Consider the following 14,579-nt stretch of genomic DNA (forward strand, 5'->3'; position numbering starts at 1 on the left):
AATACTTTAATGTGTTCAATGACTTACCCAATTAATTACAACTGGTAAAAGAGGACTAGCATGTAACTCTAGAGTTTTCTAATAAAATTCGTATTTCCATGGCACACTTATATCTAGACTTAAATTTACCTTCTTTTTCATTGTATCTTTGTCTCTGATTTGTATTTCTTCTTCTGATTCTTTTTTTCTCATTGATTATCAATAGAAGAAGAATTATGAGCGACTTCAGAAAGCTCTGGATAGTGTGATGTCCATCCGGGAGATGACCCAGGTATTTTGCCTTCTCTTTGCCGAGCTCCATGCCCTTTCCTGCTTGTAATTCACCAGACTAAGATAAGGATTCAGAGAAGACACTCAGATTCTTAGGTTTTTTTTTTTTTTTTTTTTTTAATGTTCCCTCTGTAACCTTCCCAGTTCCTGTTCTTTGTTTTGCAAGCTTTCTTACCTCAATTTTCTTCACTCCTAGTGTCTCTCCCAACATTATCTTTGCTGCTGATCTTTCACAAGTTATTTGTATTTTAATGTTTTTCCATAGTTCTTAGGGAATTAGAGAAGTGAGGGAAAGACGTCTGCTCAAGGTGGGGAGGATGAAGAAGAGGCTTGAAGATGAGGCGCTAGATCCAGGGGCTGCATCTTCTGTCCTTCTAGGGATGGGGTAGCCACACGGAGCAGTGATCATCCTTTGACTCAGGGCTGTCCCTCACCAGATTTCCCCACCCCTCATCTGCAATATCTGCATGAATAGACATTCATTTGTACTCACATTTACACATGGGCCTCTTCTCAGCAAATCCTATATATCACAGTGCAGAATAACACAGAAGGCACACCTAGAAGGGGTGATATACTTATTAGAAAGACTGTTTTTTTAAAGATTTATTTATTATTACATGTAAGTACACTGTAGCACCAGAAGAGGGCGTCAGATCTCATTACAGATGGTTGTGAGCCACCATGTGGTTGCTGGGATTTGAACTCAGGACCTTTGGAAGGTCCTTTTTGTAACCACTGAGCCATCTCTCCAGCCTCAGAAAGACTGTTTTATGTGAAGATATGCCACAGGATTCTTTAGCCTAATTTTGGGGGGACATTGATTTTATTTTTTGTTTTATAAGCAACTTTTTTTTAGAACTGTAGGAATTGCATAAAATGAGGGAGACACACCTGCATATTGTTTTGTAAGCATCTTCAGTCATTTTCATATTTATGAGTGTTCCCAACCCACCTGGGCCTCTTTGAGGGTGAGAACCCCCTTGTCTTCATTCCTCCAATTGCCTATCTTGCTTTGAGTCTTAGTAGTCTGTAGAAAGTGAAAGGGGCCCTTTCTCTCCTGGGAGATAATCTATGGCCATTGTCTTACAGGGCTCATATTTGGAAATCAAGAAACAGATGGACAAGCTGGATCCCTTGGCCCATCCTCTTCTGCAGTGGTATGGATAGAATGGCTCAGGCCTCATAGGGAGGGGGGAAGGAAGGAGTTGTGGGGCATGGATCTGCACCTTCTTCTAGAGGCATATCAGCAGGCTTTACAAGCTTACAAGTATGATTGCTTTTTCTTGGTGTTATGCTGGCAAGCCTTGACTTGAACAGTAACTGAGATCCTACAAAGAGTTCACAAATTCTGACATGATTTCTCCCAATGTTTGTTTTCTCAACTACTTCTTTTAATTATAAGGTTTTTAAAAATATATGCAATATATTTATTTGTCATGTACAACATGCATTATAAAATGGGTCATTAGCGGCTTTTGGTTGCTACACTGTTGCCCATGATGACTTAGCAATTTTCAAAAATTTAATGCTATTAACTATAGCTCCCATTAGTAGGTCTTGAGCTTCTTATCACATCCCAGTTCATTTCAGCTTAGCTTTCTGTGTGTTCAGAGAAATTCATCTCTACCTGCTGTCTCCTTCTCCTATGCATGTGGAGGGGCTAGAGACAGATAAGCCATTGTTGCTACTACTAGCAAAGAACTGGACTATTTCCTATTACTCTTCCTCCCTCCTGCTGATTTCTCTGTTTTCCTGGCAGCTCGCTCTAGTTTGCTTCCTTCCAAATCAGCCTCTGACACTAAGAAGCTGATGCGGTGCAGTAGATTACTCCCTCGTAGCATGAGTAATTACCAGACATAGACTTCCAAAGTAGCGTTCCAAACTTCATGGTGAGAACTTGAGGAGATTCTTTAGTTGGTGAAATACTTACCATATAAGCATGAGGACCTGAGTTTGATCCCTGGCACCCACAACAAAAGCCAGGCATGATTGCATACACTTGTAATCACAGCACTGGGAGGAAGAAATAGGCAGATCTCTGGGCTCATTGGTCAGCCAGCCAAAGTACTTTAATCAGTGTGCCCCAGGCCCCAGTGAAAGACTTAATTACACAAACAAGGTGTTCCCTCTCCTAAGGAACAACACCTGAGGTTGACTTCAGGCCTCTACAGGCACAGGGGTCTGTGCCACCTGCCCAACTTACAATTGCATATACATACACAAAGATTTAAACAAACACAAAATAAATACATAAAATAGGTACAGAAAATACATTGTATCCACTGTAGGCAATAGTGTTCTTGCTGAACCCTCAGGGTTTTATGCTTTTGTTATCCTGCCCTTAGTGATTAGCCTAGATACAGCCTAGTTTGCCCTTGACTCCTCAGAAAGTTCATTCTAGTTTCTTCTGGTTTTTTTTTTCCCAACCTATATACTATCTTCTATTTTCCCATCCCTGAGAGCCTTTATGATTCCTTTGAAGTTAAGTTAAATAATTCCTGAGTCTCAGTTTTGAGACTTTAAACCCCAGGCACAAGTTTAGCCATTTTTGATTCAGACCTACCCTGTCTCCCACCTCTCTAATTGATACCAGCTAACATTCTTTTCTATGCTTTTCTCTCCCTAGATGTCGTAGCTTTCCCTTTGACTCTTTTTATCCATTGTTTAATTCCTTGATAACTAGTTGGTCTGGTTGGGAGCTTCTCTTTAAAATTTATTTATATATTTATATATATATATATGATGATATTTATAAATACATATATATGCTATATAGTGTATATATAGTTTATATATAAGCATTATCACTTAAATATCAATATGGCCTGGATCTAAGCACATAATTCACACATTAGAATCTTATTTGCAGTCTCTAGATTAGACGTAAGTTGCCTTTTCAGGATAGCTTTACCCCATACTTATTTTGTCCCTTCTCATTTTCTCTTTCTTCCTAGGATAATTTCTAGCAACAGGTCACACATTGTCAAACTACCTCTCAGCAGGGTAAGTGATTAGTCTCCCTCTGTAAGCTTTAAACTTCTGGTAAGAGGCAAGGAGGCCTCTATGCCCACTCACCATCTTCTCTAATTAGCTTGGTTGGTACTGTCCATCAGTAGTCTTTTTAGTCTAAAGGTATTTTCTTTGTTCAGGGTTAGTGTATATATGATTTGTTTTCTATTTCCAACCTTTCCCTCCCTGATCTCTATTTCTGCTCTGTTTTTTTATCCTACCCCCACCCTGGGCAGCAGCTGAAGTTCATGCACACCTCACACCAATTCCTCCTGCTGAGCAGCCCTCCTGCCAAGGAGGCTCGGTTCCGGACCGCCAAGAAGCTCTACGGAAGCACCTTTGCTTTCCAGTAAGGGAGGTGGAGGAGGCTGGGCAGCAAGAAGTGGGGTAGGGGAGTAGGACCATGGGATATAGGAGTTAGGTTTTTTCATGATTGTCAGCTAATCAGTTATTTATTAAATGCTACTGTGGTAGGTGCTATAAAGTATTAAAATGCTACGTATGACATGTTTTTTTTATTTTTAAATTGCTTATGTTGTAGTTGATTGTAAAGAATATTTACATGTAAAAAGATACACAGGAACAGATTGAAAGGATAGATTTGTATGTTTTGGGGAGCAATCTACAGTTTATTTCTAATGAGGGTGTAGAGAAAGAAAAGTCTTAAGGGTAAATAAAGGGAGTATTAGTACTTTTAAAAAAATATGATATGACTTCTGAACTAGAAAACAATACTTGAGATCAGTGATCAGTTTGTTGGATTTGAGATGAATTTATTGAATTTGAAACACCAAGAAAATAGGCAAATGAAAATACTGCGCCTATAGTTGAGGGCTTAAGATGTGGTTAGCTGAACAATGGATGAAATGCTTAACCACACACACAGCTTGCTGCTTATGACTGTATCTGTGAGCATGTCAGTCATAGGCGTGTCTGCTCATCTGCATGTAATGTAATGTAAGGAGGGTGGGAAGTACTCCTGGGAATCTCATACAGTGAGGAGACATGGAGTATCCTGCCTTACAGTGGGTCCCACATTGAGAATTGGCATTCAATCCTGCGAAATGGGCTGGTCAATGCATCCTACACCAAACTGCAGGTGAGGCTATGCCCCTTTTCTCTTTCTTTCCATTCCCCACCTCACTCAGTTTTATGGTAGTCTGCTAGAAAGTCCATGAAAACCTGTTCATGCCTCAGCATCTTCATCCCTAGCCTATTTGGGAGCTTCCTTACAGAAAAAGTTGGCATTGTAAATGTAGAATGAATGTAGGTGTTGTATATTTTAGGTTGAGCTGTGTATTTTGGCAATTTGGGGAATGAGAATTAACCTATTATAATGACAGTGAATTTCCATTTTATGGCTCTTCAAGGTATTGTTACAAAGACATATTTCAGAGTCCTGAGAAACTACTGGGAGTGGTTTTTATTCCTCTTCCTGCTACCTCTTCCATGGTTCCTTTGTTTGAGAATCTGAAAATGTATGAAGGCCTGAGGTCAGAAGAATGAATGCTGAGGCTGACTCAACAGCTCTGCTACCTACCCCCACCCTCCACCCAGTTTTCTAAGGCAGTAATCTCTAGTGCTTTGTAAGCAAGCAATTTAGCCAATCCGCCTTCAAGAGTAGGTACCTAGAGTTAATTTGGATGCCTGAGAAGGTAGGCAAACGGAAAGACAGAAGACTGCATAAGTGTTGTGGATGCCTAATATACAGCCATGGGGGGCCCAGGCTCATATATTCATCCTGGTGTTTCCCTGCAAGCTGCATGGAGCAGCCTATGGCAAAGGCATCTACCTGAGCCCCATCTCCAGTATTTCCTTTGGATACTCAGGTAAGCAATACTGTCTGGCTACCTTGACTCTCTTTATATTGCATCCATTTGTGAACACATGATCTGTGCTGTCTCCTCTCCCATCGTGGATACTTGGTCTTTGTCAGTACCTTCTCCAATCATGGATATGTAATCTGTCTCTATTTTCTCTCATTAGAAACTTTGATTATTTATGAGGCAAAAGCAGTTATTGTTAAAAAATAGTGTTCTCTACAGTGTAGGAACTAGGCCTTGGGGATGAGTTAATAAATAACTAGAAAGAAAAAAAAAGGCATTTTATAAACAGACCAGATTTGTTCTGTTTTTGTTTTCTTCTTTTGTTTGTTTGTTTGTTTTGTTTTTTCAAGACAGGGTTTCTGGTTTTTTTTTTTTTTAAGATGGACTTCTGTTGTCCATGCTGTTCTAGAACTCAGTATGTGCCCAAAGATGACTTTGAGCTCCCAATCCTCCTAAGAACTGGAATTACAGGCATCATGCCCATGTAAACTACTTTTTGATATGAGCAATTATAAATTATGTGTACATGTGAATTCATGTGTGAATATTCTCTAGTGTTGGAATCTTAGAATTTTTGGAGACATTATTTTGGTCTTATGTTTTTAAAGACATTATTCTCTCTTTCAACCCCCTTTTAAAATTTAAATAGTTGATAATCACACACTCTTAGAATAGTCACATTGAGTATAAGAGAAAGTACTTCATTTTAGAAACATGAATGAGGTCCAGAGTCTAAGGTGATGATTCTAGCTAGCATTATCTAGCTCAGAAAAAGGCCTGGGATTGGGACTTTCAGTGTTTTTAGGTTCATGTTCCTCTCTGGTCTGCTTTTGTTCTTGATCAGTGGATTCTCTAATCAATGGCCTCCATGCAGTTGCATGTGCTCTATAGGAAGGCAGTTATACTAGATTTTTTTTTCTAAATTATTATTTGGTATTTTTGGTAAATATAGTCATTATAGAAATAAAACATCTAGAATCACATAACTACAGAACTAATAATCTAGTTATGGTGGTATATATCAGTAATCCCAGATATTCAGGAAGCTGAGGCAAGAGGATCATAAGTTTGAGGTCAGTCTTGGCAACTTATTGAGAGCCTGTCTTATACTCATAGAATGTCTGGGGATATAAGTTCATGGTGGAGTATTTCTTAGCATAAATGAATCTTTAAGGTTAATCTTCAGTACAATAAAAAACCAAACAAATCTAGAACCCTTTTTAATGATAGAACAAACAAATCAAAAAGGAAGAGGCAATGATAGGTAGAAAGAAAAATGAATGTGCTGATATAGATGGTATAGGACAGGATTGAAAAAGCCAGATTCTTTTAAGGAACTTGGTGACTCATGCCTTTAATCCCAGCCTCTGGGAAGTCCTGTATGAGTTCTAGGGCAGTCTGAGTTATATAGTAAGTTCCAGGCCACTCTTGATTACAGAATGAGACCCTATTTCAGAAACCAAACAGACTGAAAAGTGGGGGACCAAGGTAAGATGTAGCTTAGTGGTGCAGTACTTGCCTAGCATGTGCAGTGATGCAACAACAAAAGCAACTGATAGACCCATGGTTAGTTTAAGAAGAGTTGGCAGAAATGGGAACAGAGAAGCCAACATACCTACAGATGTAACACATTTCTAAAGCTCAAGGGTAAAAGTCTGTAAATGTTAAATCAATCTTTGAAACTTTTTGACAAAACTAGAAAAATGTAACAGCATTTTGGGGTTTAGAATGTTTTTTGGGGGATGGAACTTAGGACTTAAAACAGGATATATAAACACTATTATTGACCTCCTAAGTATTCCCCTTCTCCCCATAATCTTACAAGTCTTAAACTATCAAAGAACAACTTGGTTTTTTGTTTGTTTGTTTTGGGGTGGTTTTTTTGTTTGTTTTTGTTTTTCAAGACAGGGTTTCTCTGTTGTAGCCCTGGCTGTCCTGGAACTCACTCTGTAGACCAGACTGGCCTTGAACTCAGAAATCTGCCTGCCTCTGCCTCCCAAGTGCTGGGATTAAAGGCGTGCACCACCAATACCCTGCAACTTGTTTTAATCTTAGGTAAAAATATAGAAAATAGAGAAAATGCAGCAACTAATCAAAGCTCAGCAAATCTTATTGAAATTTAAGCTCTCCACTAGAATGCTCCCGTGCACACACAATGCAAGACCCTGTCAAGCCTTAGCTTACCGGAGACCCCCTAAGTGAATCGTATGGAACCTGATAGATGCAGAGAACATGATGATTTTTATTCCAGTGCACTGGGGCCATCCCAGACCCTAAGGAAAGGAGGCGACCCCACACAAGTTGTTCAGTGAGCTTTTATACAATTTCCAGGACAGCAGCCATTAGACACAATGTGATTGGTAGAACAGTGTGACTTTTTAAACTGATTGGTCTTTGGGGAATGAGGTGGCAAGGACTTTCCTTGTCTGAAGGTGGGCAAATGTCCACCCTGCGGATTGTGTCCTCACCTGGATTGTGTCCCCACCCACAGGTTGGTTCTCACCCTGTGATCTGAGGAATGTTAATTAGCCTTTCCCTTCCTGAGAGTTCTGCTACCTTCCTAAAGTTCCTGAGCTTATCTTATTAAGGAAATTCCTGGCCTCCTGGTGTTTTTCTGAGATGTCCCTGTCTACTCAGATCTTACAACACCCAAACACATATATTTTTTGTTTTTTGAGACAGGGTCTCTTTGTGTAGCCCTGGCTATCATGAAACTTACTCTGTAGACCAGTCTGACCTCAAACTCACAGAAATCCACCTGGCTATTTTAAGATTACACATTTATTATATGTAAGTATGCTGTAGCTGTCTTCAGATACCCCAGAAGAGGGAGGGCATCAGATCTCATTATAGATGGTTGTGAGCCACCATGTGGTTGCTGGGATTTGAACTCAGGACCTTTAGGAAGAGCAGTCAGTGTTCTTAAGTGATGAGCCATCTCTCCAGTCCCAAAATGTATCTTAAAGGGAGTGTAAAGATGGGCTACAAACTGTGAGAAGGTACCTGTAAGATGCATAAAAATGTAATATTAATCATAAGATGTATTTGAAAGGTGCTGAGGAGATGGCTTGCTTGGTGGTTAAGAGCACTGACTGCTTTCCAGAGAACTCAGGTTCAATTCAAATCCAGCACCTACAGAGTTTCAGGAGATCCAATACCCTCTTCTAGCTTCTGAGGATTTGCACATAGTGCACAGTTATATGCATAATATTTTATATATATTTATTAATAAATAATTTTTTTTTTTTTTTTTTTTGGTTTTTCGAGACAGGGTTTCTCTGTGTTGCCCTGGCTGTCCTGGAACTCACTCTGTAGACCAGGCTGGCCTCGAACTCAGAAATCCGCCTGCCTCTGCCTCCCAAGTGCTGGGATTAAAGGCGTGCGCCACCACCGCCCGGCTAATAAATAATTTTAAATGTAGCTTAAAATTTTTTAGCCAGGTGTGGTGGCATACATTTGTTTCTTGGTAAGCATGATCACAAATACATGGCCGCCTTGGGCTATATATATAGCAAGTTCAAGGATAGTGTGGGCAACTTAACAAGACCTTATCTCAGATTTTAAGTGAAGGGCCAGTATACAGCTAAGTGGTAGAGCATATATACCAAGTCCTGAGTTCAATCTCAAGTGATTGAAAAAGAATATTAGTCACTGCAAAGTTTATTGGAAAAGCAAGTAAATAATATATACATTGTGAAAATATAAATAAAGAGAAATGCCCCTCTTCATGTGAAAGCTATGTAACCTCTAGAGGGAAGTAAAATAAAACGAAAGTGACTCGTTTCTTAGTACCCATGTGGATCAACAAAAAGTAAGAAATCTGATAATACCCAATTATACGACAGGCTGTAAAAATCCACAAGATTTCCTTTACTGTCTTCACAGCCATTTTAGGAAAAAAGTTTCTTATTCATTTATTGTGTTGTATGTGAATGTGTGTGCACATGTGTATTTGTGTGTGCACACCTATTTGCGCGTGCACACCTATTTGCGCTTTAGGAGGTCAGAAAGGCCATTTGCTAGAGTCAGTCTTTTTTTTTTTAACATTTTTTTTAAGGTTTATTTATTTTATTTATATAAGTACACTGTAGCTGTCTTCAGACACCCCAGAAGAGGGCATCAAATCCCATTACAAATGGTTGTGAGCCACCATGTGGTTGCTGGGATTTGAACTCAGGACCTTCGGAAGAGCGGTCAATGCTCTTAACTGCTGAGCCATCTATCCAGCCGGAGTTAGTCTTCTTCTGTTGAGGGTTCTAGAGGTCCAACTTAGGTTATGAAGCTTGGTTATAAGTAAGTGCTTTTACCCACTGAGCCATCTTGCTGGACCAGAAAAACAATTTGACTTTACTTTATAAAGCAACATAATTTATCTCTTTGACCCAGCATTTTTGTTCCTGTATATGCAAACTCAAAAGCATACAGGAATGCTCACAAGACTATTGGCAGCAACAGACCTTCAAAATAACTCAGATCATCATCATCAGAATAAGAGACAAATTATCTGATCTAACCACATAATTACTGAGCAGTGAAAATGAAGGACATCAGTAGTATTTACTAACATAGACATTCTTAGTAATGTTGATTAAAAATAGGCAAGTCAGGCTAAGGAGTACTCAGTAGGTAAAAGTGCTAGCTATACAAGTCTAGTGGCCCAAGTTTAGTACCTAGAACCCAAGTTAGATTCATTAGTAAATATCTGTTATCCCAGCACTACTGTGGAGAGATAGGTGACAGAAGCAAGAGAATCACTTGAGAGCTTCAATGTTAACCACAGCAGAAATGGCAACAGAGACCCTGTTTCAACAAGGTGGAGTTGTTAAGAATCGACTTCTAAAATTGTACTCTGACTTCCATACATGCATTATGGCATGTGTGCACTTGGATTCACATGCACAATAAATGAGTAAATACTAACAAAATAGGTGAGTCCCAGAAGGCTGTGTGTAATGTGTTTTTTATATTGCTCAAAGACAGACAAAAATAAAACTTAACAGGGGTATGTGTGATAAAATTTGCATTGGGTGTACTTTCCAGGTGAGGATCAATATGAACAGAGAACATTCATTTGACCAATGGCACTGCTGATAATTTGGCCATTAGTATCAGAAGAAATTAGGGACAGTGAGTAGATTTGGAAATTTCCTTTGTTTAATTCTGTTTAGAGATTCATTCTGGACACAAAGTGTCCAGAGATTATTAATCCCAGAACAAGAATAGAATAATCTTTGGGTCAGTATGAATGGGAAAATGCCACAGGTTTGAGGCAGAACAAGATTTCAGTTACTTCAAGTGCCATCTCTAAGACTCAAAGAAATCAAATTATTCTTTTTTTCTTCTGCCTGTTTTTTTCTGGGGTAGAACCTGAATGGGAATTTCTCTTAGAATTTTGTCAATGAAATAACCTGGGCTGAGGTCATGATGTTTGGATGCAGAGTCGAGCTTTGTTAGGGATGGTGGGACAGGTGGAACAGAGGGTTTCTGTCCTACAGCAGGAAGAGATTGGCAGTTCAAGCTGAGTTTTGTGCAGGCTATGGATTTTTCATGAGATTGGCAAAAAATAAGTTGAGTTGACAGTCTCTTTGCTCAGTGAAGAATTGCAGTCTAGTGGTTACTACCTCCTACCTCCACAGCGCTTATAAAACCAAGAATAAGCTGCTGAGATAGTTTCAGCTGGTAAAAGTGCTTGATGCCCAAGCCACATGATCTAATTTTGATCCCTGCTGTCTCTTAAAAGCAGTCCTCTGAATTTGGTGTGAACAGCACCAATCCCACAACTCGAAGAGGCAGGTGATCTCTATGAGTTAGAGGCCAGCTTGGTCTACATAGTGAATTCCAAGACTGGAAAACCAAAACCTAAACAAAACAACAAAACCCAAAAAGTTGTCTTTTGACCTCCAGGTACATCTGCACTCATATCAAAGACACCTAATAATAAATAAAATTAAGTTTAAACTTTTGAAATAAAAAGCCAGTGGCAAAACCAAGAATTAAATCAGAGTGAAATTGTGATGAAGTAGAATGGTGAGGCTGGAACCCTGTTCATGGCTTGTAATGGTAACATCATCGATTTCATGTTTATCCCTTCTCCTTGGTTACATACCCCCCTAAATGGTAAGGCTGTACTTATGATAAGCCTGGAAACAGACTGAAATCCTGTCCTTAGGCCACAAAAGAGTTGGGAGTAGGGGCATACAGGTAATGTTTGATACCTAAGTAAGAACTCTGGTTTCAGTCTCTATAAACAAGGTCTCTTGTGTAATTGCTAAGAATGGTAGAGAAAATTTTTTATTATTGTAAAAAAGCCAGGCATGGTGGCACATGCCTTTAATCCCAGCACTTGGAGGCAGAGGCAGGTAGATCTCTGTGACTTTGAGGCCAGCCTGGTCTATAAAGTGTGTTCTTGGACATCCGGGGCTGTTACACAGAGAAATCTTGTCTCAACAAAGAAAATTGGTAGAGAATTTATACACTGCAATAATGTAGAAATGAGAGGGAGTTGGTACTTTTTTTAAAGGTAGGATTCTTCAAGTTGGTTGTCGTTGTAAATATCTGTGGAGAATCCATATGGAAGAATTCGGCTTTTTCCTTTTATTCTGAATGGCCTGTCTTTTGTGTGACTTTAAAACTACAGCATATCAGGCTGGAGAGATAGCTCAGTGGTTAAGAGCACTGACTGCTCTTCCGAAGGTCCTGAGTTCAAATCCCAGCAACCACATGGTGGCTCACAGCCACCAGTAATGATATATGATACCCTCCTCTGGAGTGTCTGAAGACAGCTACAGTGTACTTACATATAATAAATAAATAAATCTTTAAAAAAAAAAAAGCTACAGCATATTGAACTTCTACTCGCTTTCTCTTAACTCATATCTCAGGTTTGTCATTTGATTCTGAGGTAGCCTATTCAGGCCCCTCTTTCCTGAGTTGTGTTATTTGGTGTAAAAGAACCCTTTAGTAGTTCCCTGGAGTTTTTAGAGGATAAAGCCTAGTTGCTTTTACATCCCATAAGCCCTGCTTGGCCTAACCTAGTTAACATCTGTTTGACCAAGCCAACTCAGTCCAGTCAACAGGTTCTCCAGGGCAGGAGAGAGGATTAAAAAGAAAAAAGGCAATTAGATAACACTCTAGCATGACCCAGCCAGTTCTGAGGCTGAGGTGGATTTATTTTTTCCCAATCTGCTTTTATACCATTTTAATTACATGCAAGTAATAAGGTCAATTCTAGGTTAAGGAACAAGCAAGGCAATAAACAAAGTCTCATGGTCACTGCTTATCAGGATGACCAAGATATCTGAGCCTACTTCCCTGCCTTTGCCCAAAGTCATATTATTGCTGGAAGCCTACTTTTTTGTTCAGATTCCTGTGTGAGCTTACTTCCCTGACCTGGCCCAATGTCAAATTCCTGCCAAGGGGCCCCAAAAAGCTCTCCATATCAGTTACGTCATTTTCCCCATTTTCCTAATATTCATTATAGTATGTGCAAATTAAGTCCTGTGGCTCTATCTGTCTTTATGCTTTACATATTCTATTATACTAACTCTTCCTTACTGCATCAGGACATTTTCAAACTCTAGGTTAGGCTAGTTCCCCTTCAAAGGTTCACACAGTGCTCTATAAGCTATCACAACCCTCACATTACTATGTTGTAATTATTTATTCCTTGCCTGCAGTCTCCACCAGACTAAATTCCATGTGGAAAAAGTTTGTTTTATTCACCACTGCGTCACCAAGTGTCTTAGGCTGGTATCTAGCATATAGTAAGTATGTTAGTAAATATTTAAGAAATGGGCAAATTAACTGAGTTTGTTGTTCCGTGACAGGAATGGGCAAAGGACAGCACAGGATGCCTTCCAAGGATGAGCTGGTCCAGAGATACAACAGGATGAACACCATCCCCCAGGTATTTTCTTGGCTCTGCCTGAGTTAGGAATCTTCCCCTGGATCCTGCTAAAAATAATGGATGGGAGAATAGTAGAGCTGGGGTCATTTTAGGCATTAAATATATTGTAAAGATCTTACTTTAGTCATATGTTATCTCTGATGTATGTATGAAAGCAAAGGTAGGTTTTTAAATGAAAAAATGAACATGGAAGCTGTGGACCCAGAAGGTGATTATATGTAAGTAAATACAAACGGAGGGTGGCTGAGAGCTCAGGAGACTGAGGTCCTATCCCTCCCATCCCCATCATCAATAACTAACCAGCTATTTTGAGACTAACTCTAACATTTTACCTTGCTCTGCTCTCCTTCGCTTCTATTTCAGACCCGATCCATTCAGTCAAGGTTCCTGCAGAGTCGGAATCTAAACTGTATAGCACTTTGTGAAGGTATGCAACTTGCCCAGTTCATGTCTTTTTGGAACCATAGCCTTTATTTCTGATGCCCCTGTGGCACATGAATCAGCTAAAAATTATGTTGAAACATCATGTCCTTCTTCCCTATCTGGACTGTCTTAACTTTATATCTGTGTCTTCTGGCTCCTTTTTCCCAGTGATTACATCTAAGGACCTCCAGAAGCATGGGAACATTTGGGTGTGCCCTGTGTCTGACCATGTCTGCACAAGGTTCTTCTTTGTGTGAGTCCAAAAGGAGCCCTTGAAATCCCTTGAGTGAGGGCGGTGGACGGTGTGTGACTGTTAAGATGTCCTCTTTTGTTGTCTGAGTCCTGTCCCTTGCTGTCTAATTTAGGCACTGGGACATTTCCTTAGGGATAAGGATAGATTATTTGGGGCTGTATAGAGGAATACTGCTAAGTTGACCCCTTCATCCTGAAGAGCAGTGACGAAATCTTTGAGTTTAGGATGAAATGGTCACGTCTTAAAACATATTTCCTCTGATAGGCATTATTTTGGTATTATGCTTCCTCTTATGCTTACACTTGCCCTGTCTTTGGCAGATATGAGGATGGGCAGGTGGGCGATGCCAACATTAATACTCAGGACCCCAAGATACAGAAGGAAATCATGCGTGTGATCGGAACTCAGGTTTACACAAACTGAGGGGGCCCCAGCCCTCGTACCACCCTGTTCCCCAGGATCCATCTGCCCTTGTAAAAGGGCTTCGGAGCTGCAAGTGATGCTGCCCTGAGAAATTCAAGGGGCAAGAAAAGTATAAAAGAGGTGGCCTTCATGGTGGAGATTGATCCAGGAACTACTCCACATTTGGATGGCCCTGACTGACTCCCACCCCTGATTTGCCCAATTGATTTCACCCCGTTTGTAAATAAAACAATAAAATGGAAGGTGCTGTGGACTGGATATGATCACTGTGGTCTGACTAGCCTTGACCCAACACATAACCAAGGTCCTAGGTAAGGGTTTTTATTCTGAGAGTGGAATATCCTGAAGGTTGGAACTATTTGTGTTTCATGAAGTAAAAGATGCATTATTTGTTATAGTTTTGTATTCTACAGATATGTTAATTTTTTTGTATTTTTTGGGTTTTTTTGTTTATCTTTGGTTTTTT

At 39.8% G+C, this 14,579-nt stretch overlaps 1 protein-coding gene across 12 annotated transcripts in view; it reads left to right on the forward strand.

The window, feature by feature from the left end:
- The window catches only part of Parp6 (poly(ADP-ribose) polymerase family member 6), a 33,886-nt gene extending 19,515 nt beyond the window's left edge, over window positions 1–14,371 (forward strand). For 7 of the 12 annotated variants that reach the window (XM_031343683.1, XM_031343686.1, XM_031343688.1 and 4 more), the window contains 10 exons: window positions 206–271; window positions 1,363–1,430; window positions 3,228–3,276; window positions 3,519–3,631; window positions 4,309–4,381; window positions 5,042–5,111; window positions 12,935–13,014; window positions 13,378–13,441; window positions 13,606–13,690; window positions 14,011–14,371. In XM_031343683.1, coding sequence (XP_031199543.1) covers window positions 206–271; window positions 1,363–1,430; window positions 3,228–3,276; window positions 3,519–3,631; window positions 4,309–4,381; window positions 5,042–5,111; window positions 12,935–13,014; window positions 13,378–13,441; window positions 13,606–13,690; window positions 14,011–14,113 — 771 coding nt within the window. In that variant the 3' untranslated portion in view covers window positions 14,114–14,371. The remainder of the gene's footprint in view (window positions 1–205; window positions 272–1,362; window positions 1,431–3,227; window positions 3,277–3,518; window positions 3,632–4,308; window positions 4,382–5,041; window positions 5,112–12,934; window positions 13,015–13,377; window positions 13,442–13,605; window positions 13,691–14,010) is intronic. The other 5 variants (XM_031343691.1, XM_031343692.1, XM_031343693.1 and 2 more) reach the window with 5 other exon arrangements.
- Window positions 14,372–14,579: the final 208 nt, after the last annotated feature.

The sequence above is a fragment of the Mastomys coucha genome, unplaced genomic scaffold, assembly GCF_008632895.1.
Source record: "Mastomys coucha isolate ucsf_1 unplaced genomic scaffold, UCSF_Mcou_1 pScaffold23, whole genome shotgun sequence".
NCBI classification, from domain to species: Eukaryota; Metazoa; Chordata; class Mammalia; order Rodentia; family Muridae; genus Mastomys; species Mastomys coucha.